This window comes from Anoplopoma fimbria, chromosome 15, assembly GCF_027596085.1.
Source record: "Anoplopoma fimbria isolate UVic2021 breed Golden Eagle Sablefish chromosome 15, Afim_UVic_2022, whole genome shotgun sequence".
In the NCBI taxonomy this organism is placed as follows: domain Eukaryota; kingdom Metazoa; phylum Chordata; class Actinopteri; order Perciformes; family Anoplopomatidae; genus Anoplopoma; species Anoplopoma fimbria.
In genome coordinates this window covers 13,252,804-13,273,405 of record NC_072463.1, presented here as the reverse complement: position 1 = coordinate 13,273,405, position 20,602 = coordinate 13,252,804, and the positions used below count along the sequence as shown (strand labels likewise).

Sequence of the window (20,602 nt, the reverse complement as noted above, 5' to 3'; positions counted from 1 at the left end):
TCCCCTGGCCTCTCTAACCAATCAAACTGATGGTAATCTCTCAACAAATACCTGGATAATAAGCTTCCTGTTCATCCTAAGAAGGCTTTATTCATCTGAATTTCTGTTTTAAAGAATGACAACACCCTGATCCTGATCTAGTTAGCTGTATACAAAGTGACACGGCAATTTAAATTAAAGGAATGGTTCGACATTTTGGGTAAAACGCTTAATGGTTTTAGAGTTGTGGCTGGGAGTTAGATGAGATGATTGATACCACCCTCACATCTGTACGGAAAATATGTCACTGGAGCCAGCAGTTCTTTTAGCTTAGCTTAGCATAAAGACTGGAAAACAGTCTTGCGGCTTTGTCAAACACAACTCATCGCTCGTTGACTCCAAGGAAGTGAAGAGGAGTTTTGCATAACATTAGTACATCCAGCAGCTAAAGTGAAGCAGATGACATGCTTGACTCATTCTGCATATCGCTTAATTATTCCAAGTTTATATTTATTGTGTCACATGTCCGAATTGCACCAAATTCGACACTGCACTCCCTCGGGTCGCCAGCAATACTTGCGGCAAATGTTAAGTAGATCAGATGAAAAGTTCTTGACATATGCGAAGGACACACAGACAGGGATTGCTTGCTTTTTGGTTTAGTTCAGTTTAGATTGATCAAACAAATGAGATACAATGTGTTAGTCAGTGAAATGATGATATGCAAGTTTCGTTACCCCTGAACAGAGCTAGGCTAGCTGTGCTAAATTAAGCTAAGCTAGTCGGCTGCCAGCTTCGGCCTTTATTCAACGCACAGACATGAGAGTGGTATAAATCCTCTTATGTAACTTTCAGCAAGACAGCGAAATAAGTGCATTCCCCAAACCGTCGAGCTATTCCTCTGACGGTTACAACGTTGAAATCATGTTTGGTTCTTTCAGCATTTGTTGTTCAACATGCTAATTTAATGGATTTTTCCCTCAATGAAGCGTTGTTCACGCTGTCGCAAAACCCAACAGATGGGGTCATGGTGAGAAAGCGTGGCGACATCAAAAGAGTTCAAATGAGCCTGGGGGGCCAGTGCTGGCATGCCAAGGGCTGAAACGCCCCTCCCTCACATTTGAGGACCAATGGTGGAGCAGAGGGGATTCAACACCATCAGCACACTGGGGGATGGGAAGGACACCCAGGCAGTCCCTCGTTTTCCAAGAACTGCAGTTGTTGGCGGGGGAACCAAGAGAGAAAAAAATGTCCTCATTCACATTTTTCTCTTTCTGGTCTCTTACTTTCTCTGACGCATGTTAGTAGTGAGCTGCTGCTCTAGTTTGTTTGAAACATTTTGGCACTCGGCAATAAAAGCAAAGTAGACGAGCAAATGTTGTACCAAATATAATATATTGTACATGTGTTGTTAATCCGGTGTTGGCTTAACAATTAACAATTGACAGTAATAAAGAGCATTAAAAATACAAACGCTTGTTTTTCTACAAGCATACATTTTCTCCCCTCCATTAAGTGAAATGGTAGGCTCGACTGAGGAGCAGTTCTTATAAACTGCACACGCCTGAGACAAGGCAGGTCATGTCAAGTCCCGTCAGCTCTTCATTCCTCTGTCTCCGTCTGGAGCCGTCCCTGCTTTAAAAAAAAAGTAGTAAAAGGTACTTTTGAATAATGGCATCGGCATTATATGCAGTCAGGCAGCAACGGAGGTAATCTTTTTTTTTTTGCGTGCTCTGAATTTGCAGAGAGCAGCTAAACACATGGCCAGCCAGGAGCAGCTTGTCTGTTGATCAAAGTCAGTCTTTGCCAATTTTTGCAGAACCTCCAGTCCGTCTCTAGAGCGTAAAACCTGTACACCTGGAAGTTAAGTTAATGAAATCTGCTACAAAACCCTGACGTGAGCTGTGGACTGTGCCAGTGTCTCTGTAGTCCTCATCCAGGACCAAAACGGGCCCTGGATGAGGACGAGGTCGCCCCTCTCAGTAGTGGCCCCTCCCTCCTCCTCTTGCTCTGCCGCCACCGCCGCGTCCTCTCCCGCCGCCTCGTCCTCTCCCGCCGCCTCGTCCTCTCCCGCCGCCGCGTCCTCTCCCACGTTCGCTGCTCAGGTGTCCAGCCGAGCGCCTCAGCTTCCTCCTCTCCTCGTGGTGTTCCCACTCCGCCTGCTGCTGCTTCCTCTGCTGCTCAGACTGCAAATGAGGACGGAATAACGCACGTTTCAGAAATATTGCCCCGCTGTGCGTTTCCACCACCTTAATAGTGCATTCAGTGATTAATCATTAATCCCTTTCAGGCCAGGGGACGAGAAAAAAAACAGGCAGAATATTACTTTTTGTATAACAAAAGTAAATTGAGTCTTTTTGTAAGTCTTATATTACCCAGTGGAATCGCGGCCTATTTATTGTGTGTGTTTTCAGTGTATTTCTTTACTGCTCTATAAGTAATTCTTCCAAATGAATGCTCTTTTCTTTAGTCTGTATAATTTAATAAAAAAATGACTGTACTTGTATGAAGTTGTTCTGAATGGCTATTGTTCAAGTGGTTGTGGTTGTTGACATCACTGTTATTTGGTCATATTAAATCATCATAATAGTTTAAGTATGTTGTCGGTGGTATGTGATGCTGGCCTCCTGTCATTTGTTACATGAAAAGCCTTTAGTTTTATCAGACTGTAGCTATGGAACCATTTTAGTGTCTACAGTGAGCAAGAGCTGCTTTTTGTTACTTATACCCTTTCTAAACTTAAATCTGCACGTACATATGGGTTTTTATGACACAGGAAAACCCAGGAAAAATAGTTGACAGACTTCTTTCCCATCGTCAGTAGACAAGTTTACTATTATGTTTTTGTTTTCTGGTGTGCCATGTTGGAGGTCACGGCTACGCCAGCCAGCACCAGGGTTAGTAAACAGTGAATATGTTCTTTTTTTTCTGATTCAGTTTCTATTTAAAAATTCTTAAAGCAGAGTTGGTGATTGTTGGAACAGTGAAGTTACAAACAAAGGACTTTTGATTAGTGTGTTTCTGTTGAGCAAGGTCAAATTTATTTTGACTGACTCTAGTCGGTTGGACCTAAGGAGATTTCAATAATAGTGTTATTTCTGTCTGTTAATAAATTATAATAATTGTCCAAATCCCTGCTGACAAAACAACAGATGTTAGTTTGTTGACGTTTGTTTTTTGAGAGACTATGTGAAGTTAAACCACCTCCTCACCAATCCATCTCAGACCAGCTGGGACCATTGGCTGCACTAGTTGGTTTTGAGCAGATACAGCTGTTAGGGGGTTTATATTTGTACTTCATGGCTTTAAACGACGGAGTGAGGTGTGGGAGAGTCAGAGGACGGCGCACCACGGGACCAGCTCACCTTTTTGAGAGTGAAAGTCAGCTGCTTGCTGCCGACCGCGGTGTCGGCCATGATGCTGGTTCCTGAGTTCTCTTCCAACTTCAGACGGTCCTCCAAAGAAGCCCTGGAAGAAAACACACATTCCTCAGAAAGGATATACCAAACCGTGTACAGATGTTTGTCTATTATTAGAATTCATATTCTGATTTATTGAGAAAAGTTTGTAAATCAATTCATTTAGAAGTGCCACATCCTAAAGACATACTTCTGTAGCCTCTGCTTGCGGGCCATGTCGTTAAAGCTTCTGAACTCCTCCCCAGCTTTGATCTGATAATACTGAGGCCGACTCGTCTTCTTGCCCTCGGCCGCGTTTGAGGTTTCCTCTCCTCCGTTCCGTTCCCTCTCCAGCAGGACGGTGTTGCGGTCCGCTTCCTTTCTCTGCTGCCTCCGGCGGTCTCGGCCCTCCTCATGGATCAGCCTCCGCTGCTCCCTCACCTCCTCCACCCAGCTCTTGTCGTCGTCCGAACTCTCCTCCTCGGAGCTGGCTTGCCCCTCGGGCTCCTCTTCGTCCTCGTCCGCCTGGATGGGGACGTTACAAAGACAGAGTTATGCATGTGGTAGTCTTCCTGACGCTGAGGACAGAGCCTGAAGCCTCGTCCTATGCAGAGTCTAGAGAATACAACGTGTGCACACACAGCTTGGAAACAGAGGAGTTCTGCTAAATGGAGTCTGTAGAACTGTAGTTTTCATGCCTGTGCAGGAAATGTAACTGACAGCTTAGTTCAGTGTGACCAAAGTTTCTGGTGAAAACATTTTTTAGACAGAATTTTTCTCTTTCTTTTTTTTACAGAAATATTCTTTGAATTGGTGCGATGTGCTGCCTTTCGACCACGATAATTTTTAATCTCTAGCAAAAGGCACCAATTAATGCATGAAAACTAAAATAAAACATTTTACCTGCAGAAAGGGTAATATTTCTATCCTCACTGAACAAATGTTTACTTATTTTAACTATCCAACTTTATTTAAAAAAAACAAAACACAAATATCTGGATTTATAATCTTTAGAGGCAACCAGAATCTACAGCCGTCTGTTAAGTGAAAATTCTCGTCACTTTGATATTAACATGAGTGACTGCACACTGACAATCTCTAGCAATAGACCAATACACCAGTAGTGCAAGTATCAAAGACAGACATAATCCTCCTGCTGGGGGCTGAGGCAGCTTTTTGCCCTCTGGCAACTTTGGTAAACTATTTTTATAATAAAAAACAAGTTAAAGTTCAAACCCTTATGAATTAGACTGTATAAACACTGAACAAACACAACAAAAGGCAACAGGGTGTGAAACTGAAAATGCTTTATGCTTATAAATAGAATAATAAACAAAACTTTATGTGTGCCTATGATTGAGCTACTGTTCTTACTATTTCTTAATTCTGTTTATGTACTTTGTATTTTATTTTATATCGCTTATCTTTCAATTATACCAATCTCTGTTGAATTACTATTTTATGTATTTTAAATAGATGTTCCTTTTGGTTTTTATTTATGTAAAGCACACTGAATGTCCCCTGAATAAGAAATGTGCTACGGAAATAAACGTGCCATAGGTATAAAGTAAATGGAAATAACTTCTGTAACTGTTTTGTCCAATCCGATGGTACAATGATGGTACAATGATGATACAATGATTCACATTGTGCACAAAAATCTGACTACCGGTAATCTTTGCGCTGCATAACCAGTTCAATGAAATTGAGTTTGTGAGAAGCAGTGACATTCTGCTGTGCCAGTACTTAAGCTGTATCAGTTTTGATAGGAAGACGGGTCAAGTCAGCACAATTCAATTGTGAATTCCATTGATAGGAAGACGAAACACGCAGGGACGCACAAACGCCGCTAGTTGCCAAGGTGACTGTTTTTGTTTTTTTGAAAGAAGGAAGAGCTCAGTATTTTCTGACTGGAATGTTAAACAAATGTGCGTGTGTGTGTGTTTGTTTGTTTGTTTGGGCCCTACACCTTTTTTTTGTTTGTGCGCACATACAGTCCGTAGGCAGAGCTCTGCCACCGGTGCGTTACCTGTTTGGAGGCGGCGACCTGCTGGGCCAGTAGACGCATCTTCTTCTGCCTCTTTTGTCCCACCTTGGAGACGATGGGGTTGAGGAGGCGGAACTCCTCGCTCTGCTGGTCCACCTGGTAGTCCGGGTTTTCGAACATCACCTTGAAGCGGTCGTCTCCCAGGACGCTGGGGAGAGCCTGGAAGGTTGAGACCCAGGGGGGAGGGGGTGGGGTAGGGTAGGGGAAGAAATTATTAGGGTCTGTGTTTTTTTCCTCCAGCAGAGGAGGTACAGAAAGAAACTTTAAAACTTGATTTCAATTTAAAACGCTTCAACTGAGTTTCCTTAAGAGTCAGTCAATTCTGAGACTTGAGAAGTGCAAATCGCAATCGCAAATCGCTCTCTACTGACTTTGTATTGTGTAAAGGTGCTTCCTTGTCCCATTCATTCCAAATAATTTAACCTTTAGGCAGCATCAGCAGGAATAGTTGACTTCTTTGGACCCTGACACTCAGTATGTGCGGTCATACTGTCAGCATTTTGACAGTATGACCCTTGTGTTATAGAAAAATGTGGATGATTCAGACAGCTATGCAGCTTGCTTACACATAGCTAAAATTAGCTTGCTAACAGCTAACTTAATTATTTTAGTTCTCATCTGCTCCCCTGGTAGACATAGCGTGCTGAATAGTCCTTTGACGTGCTGACACCTGATGGTTTTTATCTAGCTACGGCCCTTTTGTTAGTGTTTCAGCCTTTGGGTGTGTTCCCCTCCGGAGTCCGTTGTGTTCAGGGTATGACGCGCCATCTCTGTGGAGACACAACCAGCTTGATTTCACAATCGGTGCTCTCTTACCTTGCCCTTCTTTTTCCTAGAAGCCAGCTCTGCCTCGTCGTCACCCTCCTCCATCAGCTTGAGGGCCAGCTCCTTGTTCACCTTGGGCAGCTTCTGTCTCGGCCAGAACACACAGTACGATTGATGACGCGCACGCAGGATTGTGAAGCAATGTGTACATTTTCACAGAATTCATCAAGGAAGTACTGAGCTAAAGAAATGCATGCTAACGATGTAAGAGGATGTGGGGAAAAAAAGTATAGGGACTTTATTATCATTATACTTTCGACCCCGTAAACTACAAGAGAAAAGAAGAGACGCTCACCTTAACCTGGACTCTCTGGGTCCTGGACTCCTCGATCTTCTGGCGGATCTTATCCTTGCGATACTCCTCGTATGCGAAAGGATTGGCCATGCTTTTGACCTGTGGCCAAACCAAACAGCAAAAAACAGTCAAAATCCAAACAACACAGCTCTTTGAGACACTTTTACAACAGCTTTTGTCTGTTATCTCACAATCAGTTAGTTATTGTAAGGTGTGTTTACAGAAAGTTGCTTTTTTTTTTTTTTTTTTTTTTTAACCTTGTGATAAAGCCTGATGTCCATGAAATAGCCGTGCATGTAGGCTCTCAGGAGAGACGATCCCACCAGGTGAGACAAACCTATAGTAAGGAGAGCACACAGAAATCACAATCTGGACTTGGCTGAAAAGATTAATAAAAAAAAAAAAAGAAAAAAAAAAAAAAAGGAAAGCCAGCTTTTTATGAGCGAACATAGAATTTATCAAAAGTTCTGGTCAGATGACTCACATGACGACTTTGGTCCAGAGGGAAATACATCAACAACTATTGAATCGATTGCAATGACATAGTAGCACACACATTCATGATCCCCAGAGGATGAATGCTACCCACTCTGGTGATCCCCTCACATTTCCACCATCATCACCATGAGGTTAATGATTAAGGTTATACAATAAATCAAGAAAATAATCAGCACATTAATGGAAAAATGAAAATAATCATTAGTGAGCCTTAATGCAAGCGTTAGCATTCAGCTCAAAACACAGCTCTGCTGAAGCACGGCCTCAAAAGAGCCCCTAGCATGGCTGCAGACTCTTTGTCTTGTTGTTTTCATGATTTACTTAAGAATACATTTGAAAAAAATCAACTAATTTGTTAAGAGTCAGATAATTCAATGTATCACAACTGATGGAGCTGAGGTGGATCAAGTTAACGGCTTAAAGCTCATACACGGCTGAATTTCTTTAGGAAACTAAAGAAGGTAAATAATCCTGTGCCAAAATTCTTGTTAACTTTTACAGAGAGGCATTAGAAAGCATCCTGACCGAAAACATTACAAACTGTCATGGGACAGGAGGGCTAGAGGGGATATTAAAAGACAACACCCAGCACAGCCACAACCTGCTGAGATACAGAAGTATCAGCTGACGTCCTCAGGCTTTTTTTTGGTGTAATATAGCAAAATGAGACTACAAACTGCAATTTTGTTGCACAACCCTGTTGCACAACCCTGTTGTACGAAGACCAGGTATGACTGGGAGCAGCGGTTGATTGTTAGAGAAGATATTCATTGGGTCAAAGCCTGAAACGAGTATTGAGTTGAGTCATCGTGCTCTGCCCATGACGCCTTAAATATGACATAACAGGGCCACGTTACACGGCTTCTGTAAATCAACCACCCCTGTTCTCCCCCTCCCCCTCCCCCCTTCGACTTTTATCCCACCGCAGCCAACCACCTCTCTGCTTCTTCGTCATTTGATCTCTTTATTGCTGAGCCTGCATTCCAATGTTCATTCAACCCTTCCAGTCTTCACACCCCTGACCCCTCCTTACCAAAACTCCCCTCCACACGCACACACTGCTTTTCTTACCTAAAACCTCTCAATCATTCCCTAGGCCTCTAGTTAGGCAGTCTAGCCTGCAGTGCAAACCCCTTAGGCGGCAGAGTGGCTCAGATTGATTCATAGTTTGGGGTTTCCCTCAGGGCTGGGATTAAATTCCCTCTTTATACATTGATCTCTTTTTCCCTCTGTGCTTTCGAACCAAAAGAGTAAATGAACTAATAGGCGGGTTGCTTGGTTTGTTGAGATATTTGATGTGTAATTGGTCGTATGACTGAGATTTGTTTCCACATGGAGTGAGGTTTGTGAGGACGAATGAAGGCAGCAAAGTCTCACCCAGGTTGTCCAGGTCCTTCCGGGTCACAAACTTGTAGTCGTCGTACACTGTACTCTCCGGACTCTCCTCCAGCTCCTCAGTCAAGTTGTCAAGGAAGGAACACCACCGAGGTGCAGGGCCCAGGGCCTAAACAAACACAAACACAAACACAAACACACACACACACACACACACACACACACACACACACACACACACACACACACACACACACACACACACACACACACACACACGTTTAACACTTGTTTAACATTCCAGTTAGAAAATACTGAGCTCTTCCTTCTTTTTAAAAAAACAAAAACAAAGGTTGCATTGTGCTGAAGTGACCCGAAACTGATACAGCTTAAGTACTGGCACAGCAGAATGTCACTGCTTCTCACGAACTCAATTTCATTGAACTGGTTATGCAGCACAAAGATTAGACCTTCACTTGCATGTCGTGTGTACATATGTTCACGTTGGCAGCTTTACCAACTTCCCAAGCAACCCTTTGCGGTCTTTGAGTGTAAATCCAATTGATTTGTGGAGGTAACATAGAAAGATTCTCTGGGCTGAAAAAAGTTGGAAGCAGTATTGGTGCATTCCTGGGACATCTGTCTGAAGCAGGACTTGATTCAGTGATTAAACAGCTCTCGCCATGCTCTGGCCGGGGTTACACTTGTCTTTTAAATGCGATTTTTGTTATTGGATGCCCGGTATTGTAATTCATCTGTGATCACATATGTTTGTGTCCAAAATTTGACACATTCAATGCGACCTGCCTGATGGCGTAGTGACCGCATATAAAAAAGCGGCTTTAAAGCAAAGGGTAAACACGTTTCACTTCTGGAAATTCTTTGTTATTTTTGCAGCGTACTCTTCCCGCCTGCAGTATTAGTAGTCATGTTTTATAGACGAATAGCTGCTAACAAAGCTCAGCTAATTCTGTGATAAACACACGTTCCTATACATTTTTCACAATAAAAGTCCCCCGTTATTTTTTTATTTATTGAGAAGCTTTAATTTGGAAGCAACCAAATTAAAAAAAAATGTTTATTCCTCTCTTCCTTTATCCTTCAGCATTAGAGGAACCTCAGTGGGGGGAGAGTGGGATGATGAAGACCTTTATTTGATAAACTGTCTGGATTGCGTACCCATGCCGTCCACACCTGACTGAGATCCGAATAACGCTACCCAGGCCACCTCGGCATTTGGTCTGGCTGATCAAATCTTAGTGCGAGATCTGATCTGGAGGCGTATGGTGTTGACAGTTGATGCGTCCTGGCATGATCGGATGACTAAAGTCGCATTGAAAAGACAAGAGAAACCTGAGCTATGGTATGTGTGTTACCTAAAAAAGAAAACACAGGAAGACCTAACCCTCGTCTCTCAAGAGGGATGTTTTTGCTGATACAGGAAAGATGGGCCAGACTTTGATTATGATGCTACATCTGCCCAACGTTCAATTTCATCTCATTTATTTGCTCCAATGGAGCCTGGAAGTTGCGCAGCATTATTTGCTACACACTTAATATTCTGAATCCTGCCGTATGTCCAGTAGCAACATAGCGGTATGAGTGAAGGCATTAAAGGGTTTTACTTCAAATGTAACAGGTTTATTTCATTTGGGGCTCAAAGGGTTTTGTGATGATTACTGGGCACGGACAGTTTAAAAAGTGCTTTTCTTTAAAACAAACCCAAAAAAAAAAAAAAAGGTGCACTTTTGGGTCACGTCAATTTTGATAAATAGCTTTAACACTTTCTCTCCAAACTGTCTGTAAAGAGATATGTGTGAAAAGTGACTGCTGTGTGGTCGACAGGGACAAAATCCACAAGAATGTTCTGTGCAAGAATGCATTCTAAAGTTCAGCTTTTATGTTACGTCAGTAGTCTGAGTGGTTATCTTCGCCTTGGCAGTTGTTTGCAGGTTCATTGATTGAGAGCTTTGTCCCGGCAGCTAACCTGCATGTGACCGCCAGGAAGTGTCCCTCCTTTGTGTCTCTTCAAGGAAACACTGCTCGGGGAGAAAAACAGGCTGAACTCAAGGACTGGGCCTTTTGTCCCTCATCACGTGCCGTAGAGTCCCTGTGAAGAGGGGTCAACCTCATGGCTAGTGTGGACATTGCAGTGACTCATAACTGATTCAGGGTGACATTGATGTACATGACATGTATCTGTTGCATTAAGATAGATTTGACAAGGGCCTAAATCACTGTCTTATAGACTGTTCTTTTTATGAATGACGTGTGTTGACTGAACAGAATTTGTTGGAATGGAAGAAAAACTATTTTCTTTCACGCCACTATCTGGTGTTTATCTTGTTGTCTAGTTTAAAACAGGGCCACTCATTCAACATTGAATGTATGGAATCCTTAACGGATGGATTGAATTTAGCGTTTTTTCTGCCTGTTGAGTGGAATACGTTCAATCACACACTAAGGGCCAAAGTCCACAGAATCCTGGTCATTCTTTAGTGTCATCACTGCTGAGCAGAGAGCTGATAAAGCCTCTAGCCGTCCTGCAGAGATAATCAGAGCTGCGTGGGCTGACAGCAGCTTTTTGGATGAAAAAAAAAAAGAAAGCACCGTCTGAACGCACATCCTGGTTTTTCCAAGAGGTTTGCTTCCTGAGACCATAAACACACCACATAAAAAGTTTTCCTCAGGACAGGAGGTTCCTGGCAGAAATCAAAACATGCCGTCGGCACTCATGTAAGAGCTGCACTCAGTTCTCAGAAAATCAAATAAAACATTGTGACGCAAAGGGAGCACACACAGTGTCACTGCTTCTCACGAACTCAATTTCATTGAACTGGTCAATTTTCCAAGAAACATTGCCTTACTCATAAAGGACTTTTATCATTTGCTTACATTTTTATGTTGATACCGATTATCAGTTCAACATAACAAAAATAAGGAGGCTGAATCCAAAAGTCTTTTTTGTTACATTCTAAGCTACTATTGAGGTTTTTAGATGTCAGTTGTTATGTTTTATGTCATCGCCCTAAGAAAAATGGAAAAAACTAGAGAGAAAAACAAACTCATTTTGAAAAAGTGATTCATCAGATTAAATGGGTTAGTCCTAAATTACTATAATAGGGTGGGAGCCGAAATAGCTTTTCTGTTATTATGGTTATATAAATGTAATTTATGGTGCTGCTAGATTGCTGCTAGACTGCTACTGGGTTTAAACACAATGAATAGACAAGCATAGGGAAAAAAAGATAAAAGCTAAGCGTCATTAGAATGTTGATTTAGAATTTGAACTCAAACTATTCGGCACAGCCCTAATAACTACAGTATTTTACGGAAAAGAGTCAAACATAATTCAGAACTCCTTTAAGATCATGTCGATGACCACATATTAATGCACAGGTCTTCAGAACTTGATGGACCTGATCCTCTGAGCCAACTAGGGCTGCTATTTCATCAATGAATTAGTTTATTGCTTCGTTGTTTGGTCAGTTAAATGTAAATAAATAATAATAAAATAATAGAGAATGCCTGTCACAATTTCCTAAAATCAAGTCCGTCAAAGGAATCTTGCCTTTCAGCTGTAGATCCAACACATAATGTCTCTAATGCAAGACAGAAGGGCCAAAAGTTCACCACATCCGGGTCCGTCATGTGTGGAATGTACCGATTTACACAAAGCAAAGCCTAGTTTACAGTACACACACACACCAACACACACAGACAAACAAACTAGCATAACAACACTGTCAGATCATATCAGAGTCACAGGACAGTCTGTTTAGGACAGCAAGTTTTAGCAGCTTTAGTCTGCATTCACACCAAATCAGGCGCTGCGGTAATTAGCGCAGGGTTGAGCGGCGAAGTCACTTAATGGTGGAAAAAACAGATCCCACAAGCTAGATAATGCTACCATGAACATTTTATTTATTTCCACCAGTGACGTTTCGAAGAATCTAATGAATAGTTTATTGGAGCATTATCTAGTGTGTGGACTCTATTTTTACATTCTTTTACATGCTTTTCTGTCCAGCTTCTTGTATTTATTGTCTATGTGTGCGTGCGTTTGTGATTACTTTTTAGGTGTCACTGACCCAAAGCGACCGCATGGCGATTAATTCCTTTTTTTCCCCTCGTGGCTAGGTCGTACAGCTCTAGATTGCTGGTTATGTGATTGGCAGCAGCAGCGTGACGAGGGGGTTTGCGTTTCTCCAAAAGTCTATTCTGGTTCAACTTTTCACCGAGGCCACTTTGTGGTTTTCAGCACCGACAGTGTCCCCCGAACGAATGGGAGGAGGGCCTGATTCGGTGTGAATGCAGCTACTTTTTAAGAACCACATTAATGGAAGAGAAATAGACAGGAAAATAAAAACAGCCCACACACACACACACACACACACACACACACACACACACACACACACACACACACACACACACACACACACACACACACACACACACACACACACACACACACACACACACACACACACACACACTTTTGCTTGCTTTCTCCTACACACGTCCTCAAACCCCTGAATCACTAAGACTTGTATAAACAGCTGTGCTGTACCATCAAATAACCTTTACTGCACCATAAAGCGTTTGGTTGGCAGGCCAAGCACCCGATTGACAGGATGTGAGAGTGACACGTCTGCTGCAGGTTGTAAAGTCAGCAGAGAGGACTGTAAACAACTCTGCACTCACCGGCACGTAGAATGTGTTCATCTTGGGGTCCTCATTGGCGGTGAAGAGCATACCTGACAATGAGACACAGGATGCAGGCAAACAATGTGAGGACGGAAGCAGTGCAGATATAAATGGAGCTCATCTCTGGGGTAAACGCTGGATTTAGTTCCAATAATGTAGATTTAAAAAGGCCCTGTTGCTTTTTAAAAATAGGAGAAAAAGGCTGAAAAAGAGTTGTCAATGCATATCCTAGGACAGCATACAATTCTGTCCAAAAACGAGAAGGGAAGAGTAGAACTGTAAAAATCTGAAAGGAAAAAAATTATATAATAATCTGTCAACTGAAAAATGTAGGGAGGGGTCTTTAAACCACTGCTCTATAGCTTTAAATAAATAAAATGATTCTTTGTATATCAATTACTCACCCTGTGTTGCATTGAAATCTAGAAGAAAACTTTGTTTTCCCCTCCTACCTCCACAGTGAACAGAGAATTAAAAAAACACTGAAAAATCTTGATGAATTGAAGTAAATGGGGGGCCGCATTTCTCTCACAATCGTGCATAATAATCCAAGTCTCATTTATCGTAGTCGTAAAATAGGTTTTAATAAAGGCTTTAATGAAGACGCATGTGTGATGAAGTGGTGAGAGAATCAGACTTGGATTGTACGGCAAGAGTTGTGTGAGAGTTTGTAAATGGATGTTTTGATCTAGTTGATGATATTGTTGAGCAATACTTTCATTTAAAATCATAAATAGTTTCCTCTGTTTTTGTTTTTGAAGGTGGAGGCGGGTAACGCAAGGTCTTTTCAGGAAATCAAGGTAAAGTGGGTGATTAACTGATGTACAAACTGATATCATTTTGTGGGTGAAGTATTCCTTTAAGGTTGAAACCTAATTAAAAAAATAAACTCAGATAAAAAATAAAAAAATCTGTTTAAATCAGGACCAAATAATGTTTTCAATGACAACTTCAATGTGAAAGTTCACCTCCAGTTTGGCTTCTGCTGAAAACCCACTGAAATGCAGCGACACAAGAGACAAAACGGCAAAATGAAAGCTGTGTGAACTCTGCTGTAAAATGGCACCACCCAGAGGTCAAAGACGGTTGTATCCCACCACCCAATTTCATTCCTCCCTTTTGTATGTTACTTTTCTATGGATCTCCTCTTGTGCTTCTGCTGCTGTGACACTTGTATGAACATGCATGGGACCATTGAAGTTAATCTTATGTCATGATCTTGGGTGGGAAGTTGTTCTCACCTGAATTGGGGTAGATGCAGACATCGTTGATGTTGGTCTGAGGCTGTATGGAGGAAAAGGCCTTGCCCTGTGGTGAATAGATAGAGTAGAACAGTTCCAGTCTTGATCTTAGTGCAAGGACACTTGAAAGCGCTAATGTACAAATACAAAAACAACCGTGAGACGTCGCCATTCACGTGCAGAAGGAGAACGTTAAGTCGGGTCTCGTAAAGGCCGTTACTGAATCTTACTGTGTCTTTGTTCCAGAACTTTATGATCTTGGAGTCGGCAGACACAACCAGGTCCAGTTGATCGTGGAAGTTGATTGACTTGATGGGCAGGTTGTAGAAGTGGTCTCTGACCAGCAGTGGCTGGCTGGAGCGCAGGTCATAGACCAGCACCTATAAGACAAAGAGGCAAAGACGCAGCGGGCAATTTTAAAATCTATTTTATTCTGGAAGAGGTGGGCTTTGGAATGTGTCAAAGACCTTTTATATTATACCCGACTGTGACTGCCATCAAAACCAACAGCAGAAGCAGGACCCCATACAACAGCCATTGGTTGCATTGTGTGACTATTTTTTGGAGGCACTGAGACTAAATGATATTACTAGGAGTACCAGTGCAACTTGTATACCCGTTCTTTTTCAAATCACCATCTCGTATCACTTGAGGAGGGGAATTTGAATTTGTTTGTTTGTGGTTGTGTGTTGTCCACATTGACAACTGGGCAAAGTTTGTGGTGACGCTAATGGAATTCATCGCATGCTTAAAAAGTGACACTGGGAAAAAAAAAAATTGGTGTCATGGGAGAGAGAGATAGAGACTGGTATCACTTAATTTTTTTTCTGTCAAACCTACGCACTCTTTTTTTAAAGGACATCCTTTTTTTGGTCATGGTGGATGTAGCTAAGACTCACACAGCCCCAGTGCACAGAATAGAAAAAACTTAAATAACTTTATCTATATGGCACTTCAAAACAAAGTGCTTTACAATTAAACATTATAAAAGGTATTTAATGGTTACTAAAATACCCCCAATTGTCAAGAATAAGTTAAAGGCAATATGAATATGAACACATCATCACATTTAAAATCTTAGTACCTATACAGGCGTAGTCAATAAGACGCACCTGCACAATCTATCATTTGGTGTCTCTCTTTTACAAAAGCACTATATCAATGATTCTTTTCTCTCACAGCACTACTTCACTTTGTGATGTTTTCTTTAAAATCAAAAAGTTCTTTATGTAGATTATTATTATTTACCAAAGCATTATCAGGAATGTAAAAAATGATGAATGTCAGCCCTGACATGGCTACATTAAACCAAGAAAACTAAATGACTTTCCTTTTGAAAACAGTGCAAAGTTTTAGAGGGAGGCAGAATGACATCAGCCACTTCTTTGTGAGCCGACTCAGCTCAGGAAGCAGAGGAGGAATCTCGCACCGTGTGGGCAGCTGATAGTTCACAACGGCAACAGACACAAAGTCGTAGACCAGTGTTATAGAGCCTCTGACACACGATCCAAACAGGACCGGTGCCTAGCTGCTTAATGACTTGAGGCTCACCTGTCCTGTGCTGGTGCCGACTGCCATGGTGAGGGAGCCGTTGAACTTCAGCGCACTAATGGCGGGCAAACTCTGCACTCTGTTGACAAAAACACCACGAGAAAAAACACAAACGCTGTTTGAGGCGGGATCAGACTGAATCAGATGAAATTACTAAAGTGTGCCATGAGGAAGGACAGCTTGCAGCTTGTTTTCTTTCTTGCAGAAAAAAAAAAGTGTCACGTGGCTGCATATGCATCGCCAGGCTGACATCAGCATCGGACATCTCGGTGTGGCAGATTGATACGTACTCTGCTCCCTCGGCGAGGCTGCTCAGGGCGCAGTCCAGAATGCCCACTCTGGTCCGGACGCGAGGGTCCCAGCATTCCACCCGTCCCTGGTGGTCCGACGCAAGAGAGGTCAGACAGTCAGACAAATGCAAAGGATTTGAGGCAAAAGATTGTCTTAAAAAGAGTCCCTGGTAGTTAGGACAAGCTGCAATGGGGAACTGCTCGTGTTGGCAGCTTCTGATGTAAGTGAGAGGTGACGGTTTGACAAACTTTAACTTTAACACTCAGATATCATGTAGCACCCTTATTTTTTATCAGCCCAGCTGGTGTGTGAAGCCTATACCAAACAATGTCAAAGGAACCCAACAAGAGAAAGAGCTATCATTAGGGAATACAAAATATATATACGTATATTAAAGCCAATTTCTGCAAGCATCTTACAAAAAAATATGAACAGCTGTTTTAAAAACGGGTGAAATCAAGTCCTTACTTACTGAACACAGTCGATGAAAGGAAAACTCTACGTGGCCTTATAACTAAACGAACTATGTGTGAACTATACTGACATTTCAATCCTTATTTTGAGCATTTATTCTTAATTCAAGTAAAAAAAATAGATATATATAAAATCATTTTTTGAACAGCTGTATATTACTAACCCTGTATGGATGTCATTACTGTGTGGCCTCGCTCAAAATCAAGACCTTTGTTAACAACAAATAAAAGGGAATGAACGCCATCATTTTATGATCTAGTTTTTACAGTCATAGCTGGAAGAAACCCTCAAATAAATAAATCTAGGAAAAGACAACAATTTATAAGACATCATTTATATGAAAGGTCAAGGTGGCTGACTTGCTAGCTAATTTCATCATCGATTTCGGATGCAGCAGTCGTTTTTTTCCCAGAGCGAATGATGAAAGTCCTTAACAAGTGAGTCGTCTCCCTCCTATCTCATCTCTGTTGAGAGTTGCTCATGTGAAGTACCGATCAGGCCGGATGTAGGGATTGGGTAATTAGTGCGTGTGTTGTTGTTGTTTATAGAGTAAATGAGCAGAATGAATGAATGAACTGGTATCAAAACATATCTACATGTCTTAGTATTTTCTAAAATGCACTTAGCAACACGCATACACACACACGCACACACATTCACAGTTTCACTTGTGTCTGCTAATAACTGGCGCCTCGTTTCACACACAGCCTGCCATGGCACTTACCTCAGAGGTTCCTGTGGCGAACAAGTGATGGATGGGGTTGATGTCACACACATTGTTTTCCCTGAGAAGTCAAGAGAAACAAGCACCATGAGTGTCAGCTAAGTGCGATGACAGCGATGAGCTTAGCATTAACGTCAGACCGCACCATAGGCTTTAGTGGTTCAACGCTCGCTGCACATACGCAGTCATGGCCAACACATTGTTATACTTACACAGCGTCAGTCTGGAGTGAGTTGAGGAAGCGCCCCTGTTCCAGATTCAGTCTGAACACCTCGGAACTGAAAATGAAAAGCGAAAACTTTATCGGTGTCGCCCGACGTTCGGGGGATGAGCCTGAAAACATGCCTACAGAGTTGCCTGGACATCTATCGGTGAAATCTCAATCTCACCTCGAACCCACAAAATAGAGGTCACAGGAGGGGTAGTGGTAAGAAAAGTCCCGTCCGAACTTGGGAATCCGCGTCTTGTAGTAGTGTCCGTGCTGGGAGTGGAACTCCACGTAGCGGTCAGAGTGCAGAAACACCAACTGCATGGTGAAAAAACACCAAGGTTTGATACACATCGCCTTTTAATTGCATTACCATTTCAACAGTAAAGTAAATTAAGAGTAATAAACGCACAACCAACTGTGCTTTTTATAAATTTATTACGAATGCTACACAATGTGTGACCGTCACCTCTGAAGACAACTTTTACAACTCCAGATGTTCTTGTACTAGTTGACGAAGTGTGGTTGTCTGGTGATACGGTACAGTTGTAACAGAGTAATGACTCTCTGTGGAAGTTATTGCAATTGGTGCTGGGAGATTATATAGATTAATACATACGTGGTTAATTAATAAGTAGTTGCTCTGCTGAAAATTGACTGATGGCTATGTTGAGTGTACTTAAGTTAGCTTAATGTCTGTTTAAGGTGGATCTTTCAAGTCTGCTATGATGCTGAATAATAATGCCTCATTATTTAATTGTAATATTCTGTGAGCCAAATTTGAATCTGCAATGCACAAAGTAACATTTTTCTGTCAGGTAACTGTAGTACTATAATGTTTTTACTCTAAAGTAGAAGTACACAGCAGGAAGTTTACGGTTGAGATGCAGGTGTGTCGAGGGTCCTTTGATATTTTAGCTTACAGCAGCCGAGAATACTAACCTAATTCAATATATTTTTCACATCTAAACATAATAATAAATATTGTGCTGAGGACCGTAGGAAGCGCAGTGTCGAGTTTGAACATAGAAACGAACAATTCCAACGGCATCTGTAAAGTGTCGGGACGAGAGCGCTTCCACCGTCTTACCTTAGAGTAGTCTTCAGACAGGATGTCAAAGGCCACAACTTCGAAAGAGAGGGAAAAAAGAAAATTAATCAATTTAGACATACATGACACGCACGCCACACAACCAGCAGGAGTGTCTACTAACTTACTGTCTGAATCCAGACATCTCTCAAACTTCAGGGACAACTGGTAGGTGTCGTAGCAGCGAATCCTGGGTTTGTAAGTGCCTGAAAATGAACGGAAAACCAGCTGAATGTTCATGGCGGCCTGTTCTGACCGACAACTGTCAAATGTCGCTCTGGCTTTAAGACACATTTGCTGAAACACCGCCCGCAGTTTATCTTACCTGTTGCCAGGATGAACTGACCGTCCCTGGACACTTTGATAGAGGTGCACACAGTGGGCATCTCAAAGTCCTGGATGAGCTCAATCCTGCGAGCGATGTCTGCAAAAGAAAACATGAAGAGTCAGATTAATGGTTTACGTTTCAAAGACTATTACCCAGTCTGAGATAATGAAATTGTTGTGGTCAACTCACCGACATCTTTCTTCTGTAACTGTCTCTTCTTTCGATCTGACAGCCACTGCAGTGAAGAGGAAGAGGGGATGGGATTTGGCAAACAAATTGTAGTGTATTTTTTCATATTCTGCTATACCTTGCTGTACTGAGGCCATGAAGTTGTTGCATGCTGTGTGATGCTGAGAGTCTAAGTACTCAGGAGCTGCCCTAACAATGACCTCATGACCTACATAGACATGACAACCTTGTTTATAGTGATGTTTACACAGATGGAAGATTCTAGGTTCTCAGGAACGTATTTCAAAAAGCGTATGTTTCAAGATGTCTGAATGATGTATGTACTGCTCAACATGTGTTATGCCTTTGTGCACATTGAGGGGAGGCACAACACAGATATAAGTCCAGACTGAAGGCTGAGAGCCTCCGTCCATGCTGTAGCTCTGTATGGGCTCCATTCTGCACAGAATGACTTCAGATGCATTGATTCAATAAAGAAATTGTTGAAGCTGCATCAACGGACCTGGACATCTTCATTCATCCTTTGATATCAAATGATATACTACAAAAATGACCAATAAAGCAGTGATACTTTCATGTCTGACCTTTGATGGGAATATTTAAGTCCAGGTAAATCAACACTACTGTACCAATGATGTTATACTGTTGAGGTAGCTGCCTTCATTTATGTATACGACATGCTGGGTGTCAATGTGTGGTGTTGTGGACTAGAGACTAACACTGACACTGTTCAATACACACTGTCAGGAGTGCTGCTGTCCCTGCTAGCTGTGCTAGCTGTGCTAGCTGTGTTAGCTCGCCACAAGGTAAGCAGAGACCAGGAGGCGTCCCTGGCCTGAGGAGGCTTCTTACCTCTGGGAGAGACTTCCCGTGACTGAGGTTGTAGATCTTCACGTCGTTCACGCTGGAGATCTGCATCGTGGGAGAGAACGAGGCTCACACACACTCACAACACTCACAACACTCACACACCGGTGAGCTGCTCTGGACCCACGTTGTTCCTTCAGAGCAAAACAGGAAGTGAAGGCGCGCTCTTCGAAATAGGTCCGTGTAGAAACCACACTGTAGAAACACAGTTCCCCCTCGGAGAAGATGTTATCTTAAAGTTTAAATTTAAATTAAAATAAAAGAAATGAAATTTAAATTAAAATAAAAGAAATGAAATTTAAATTCAAATTCAAATGAAGAAAATGAAATTTAAATTAAAAAATGAAATGAAAATGAAAATTAAATAAATGAAAATTAAATAAAAAGCAAAATTAAAGAAAGAAAATGTAAAATAAAAATGTAATTTATAATTGGCAGAAAGTGTTTAATCAGCATTTCAGGGACTTTTTTGAACTAGCTAAATTAAAGCCACTGAATTCACTGTATTTTAGCCTTTACATCACCCGCCTCAACACATTATAACTGAACCAT

General features: G+C 41.9%; 1 protein-coding gene across 1 annotated transcript; it reads right to left on the bottom strand.

Annotated features, from left to right (window-relative positions):
- Positions 1-554: 554 nt before the first annotated feature.
- On the bottom strand, positions 555-20,234 carry nol10 (nucleolar protein 10). The gene is made up of 21 exons (XM_054613678.1): positions 20,036-20,234; positions 19,184-19,229; positions 18,992-19,090; positions 18,795-18,872; positions 18,667-18,704; positions 17,758-17,894; positions 17,581-17,646; positions 17,369-17,429; positions 16,170-16,255; positions 15,880-15,958; positions 14,559-14,708; positions 14,329-14,395; positions 13,085-13,137; positions 8,420-8,546; positions 6,802-6,881; positions 6,545-6,643; positions 6,241-6,333; positions 5,407-5,583; positions 3,589-3,902; positions 3,345-3,447; positions 555-2,165 (listed from the first exon to the last, which is right to left on the bottom strand). Exons 1-21 carry the CDS (start codon positions 20,099-20,101, stop codon positions 1,959-1,961), a joined length of 2,226 nt encoding a protein of 741 aa, XP_054469653.1. The 5' UTR covers positions 20,102-20,234; the 3' UTR covers positions 555-1,958.
- Positions 20,235-20,602: the final 368 nt, after the last annotated feature.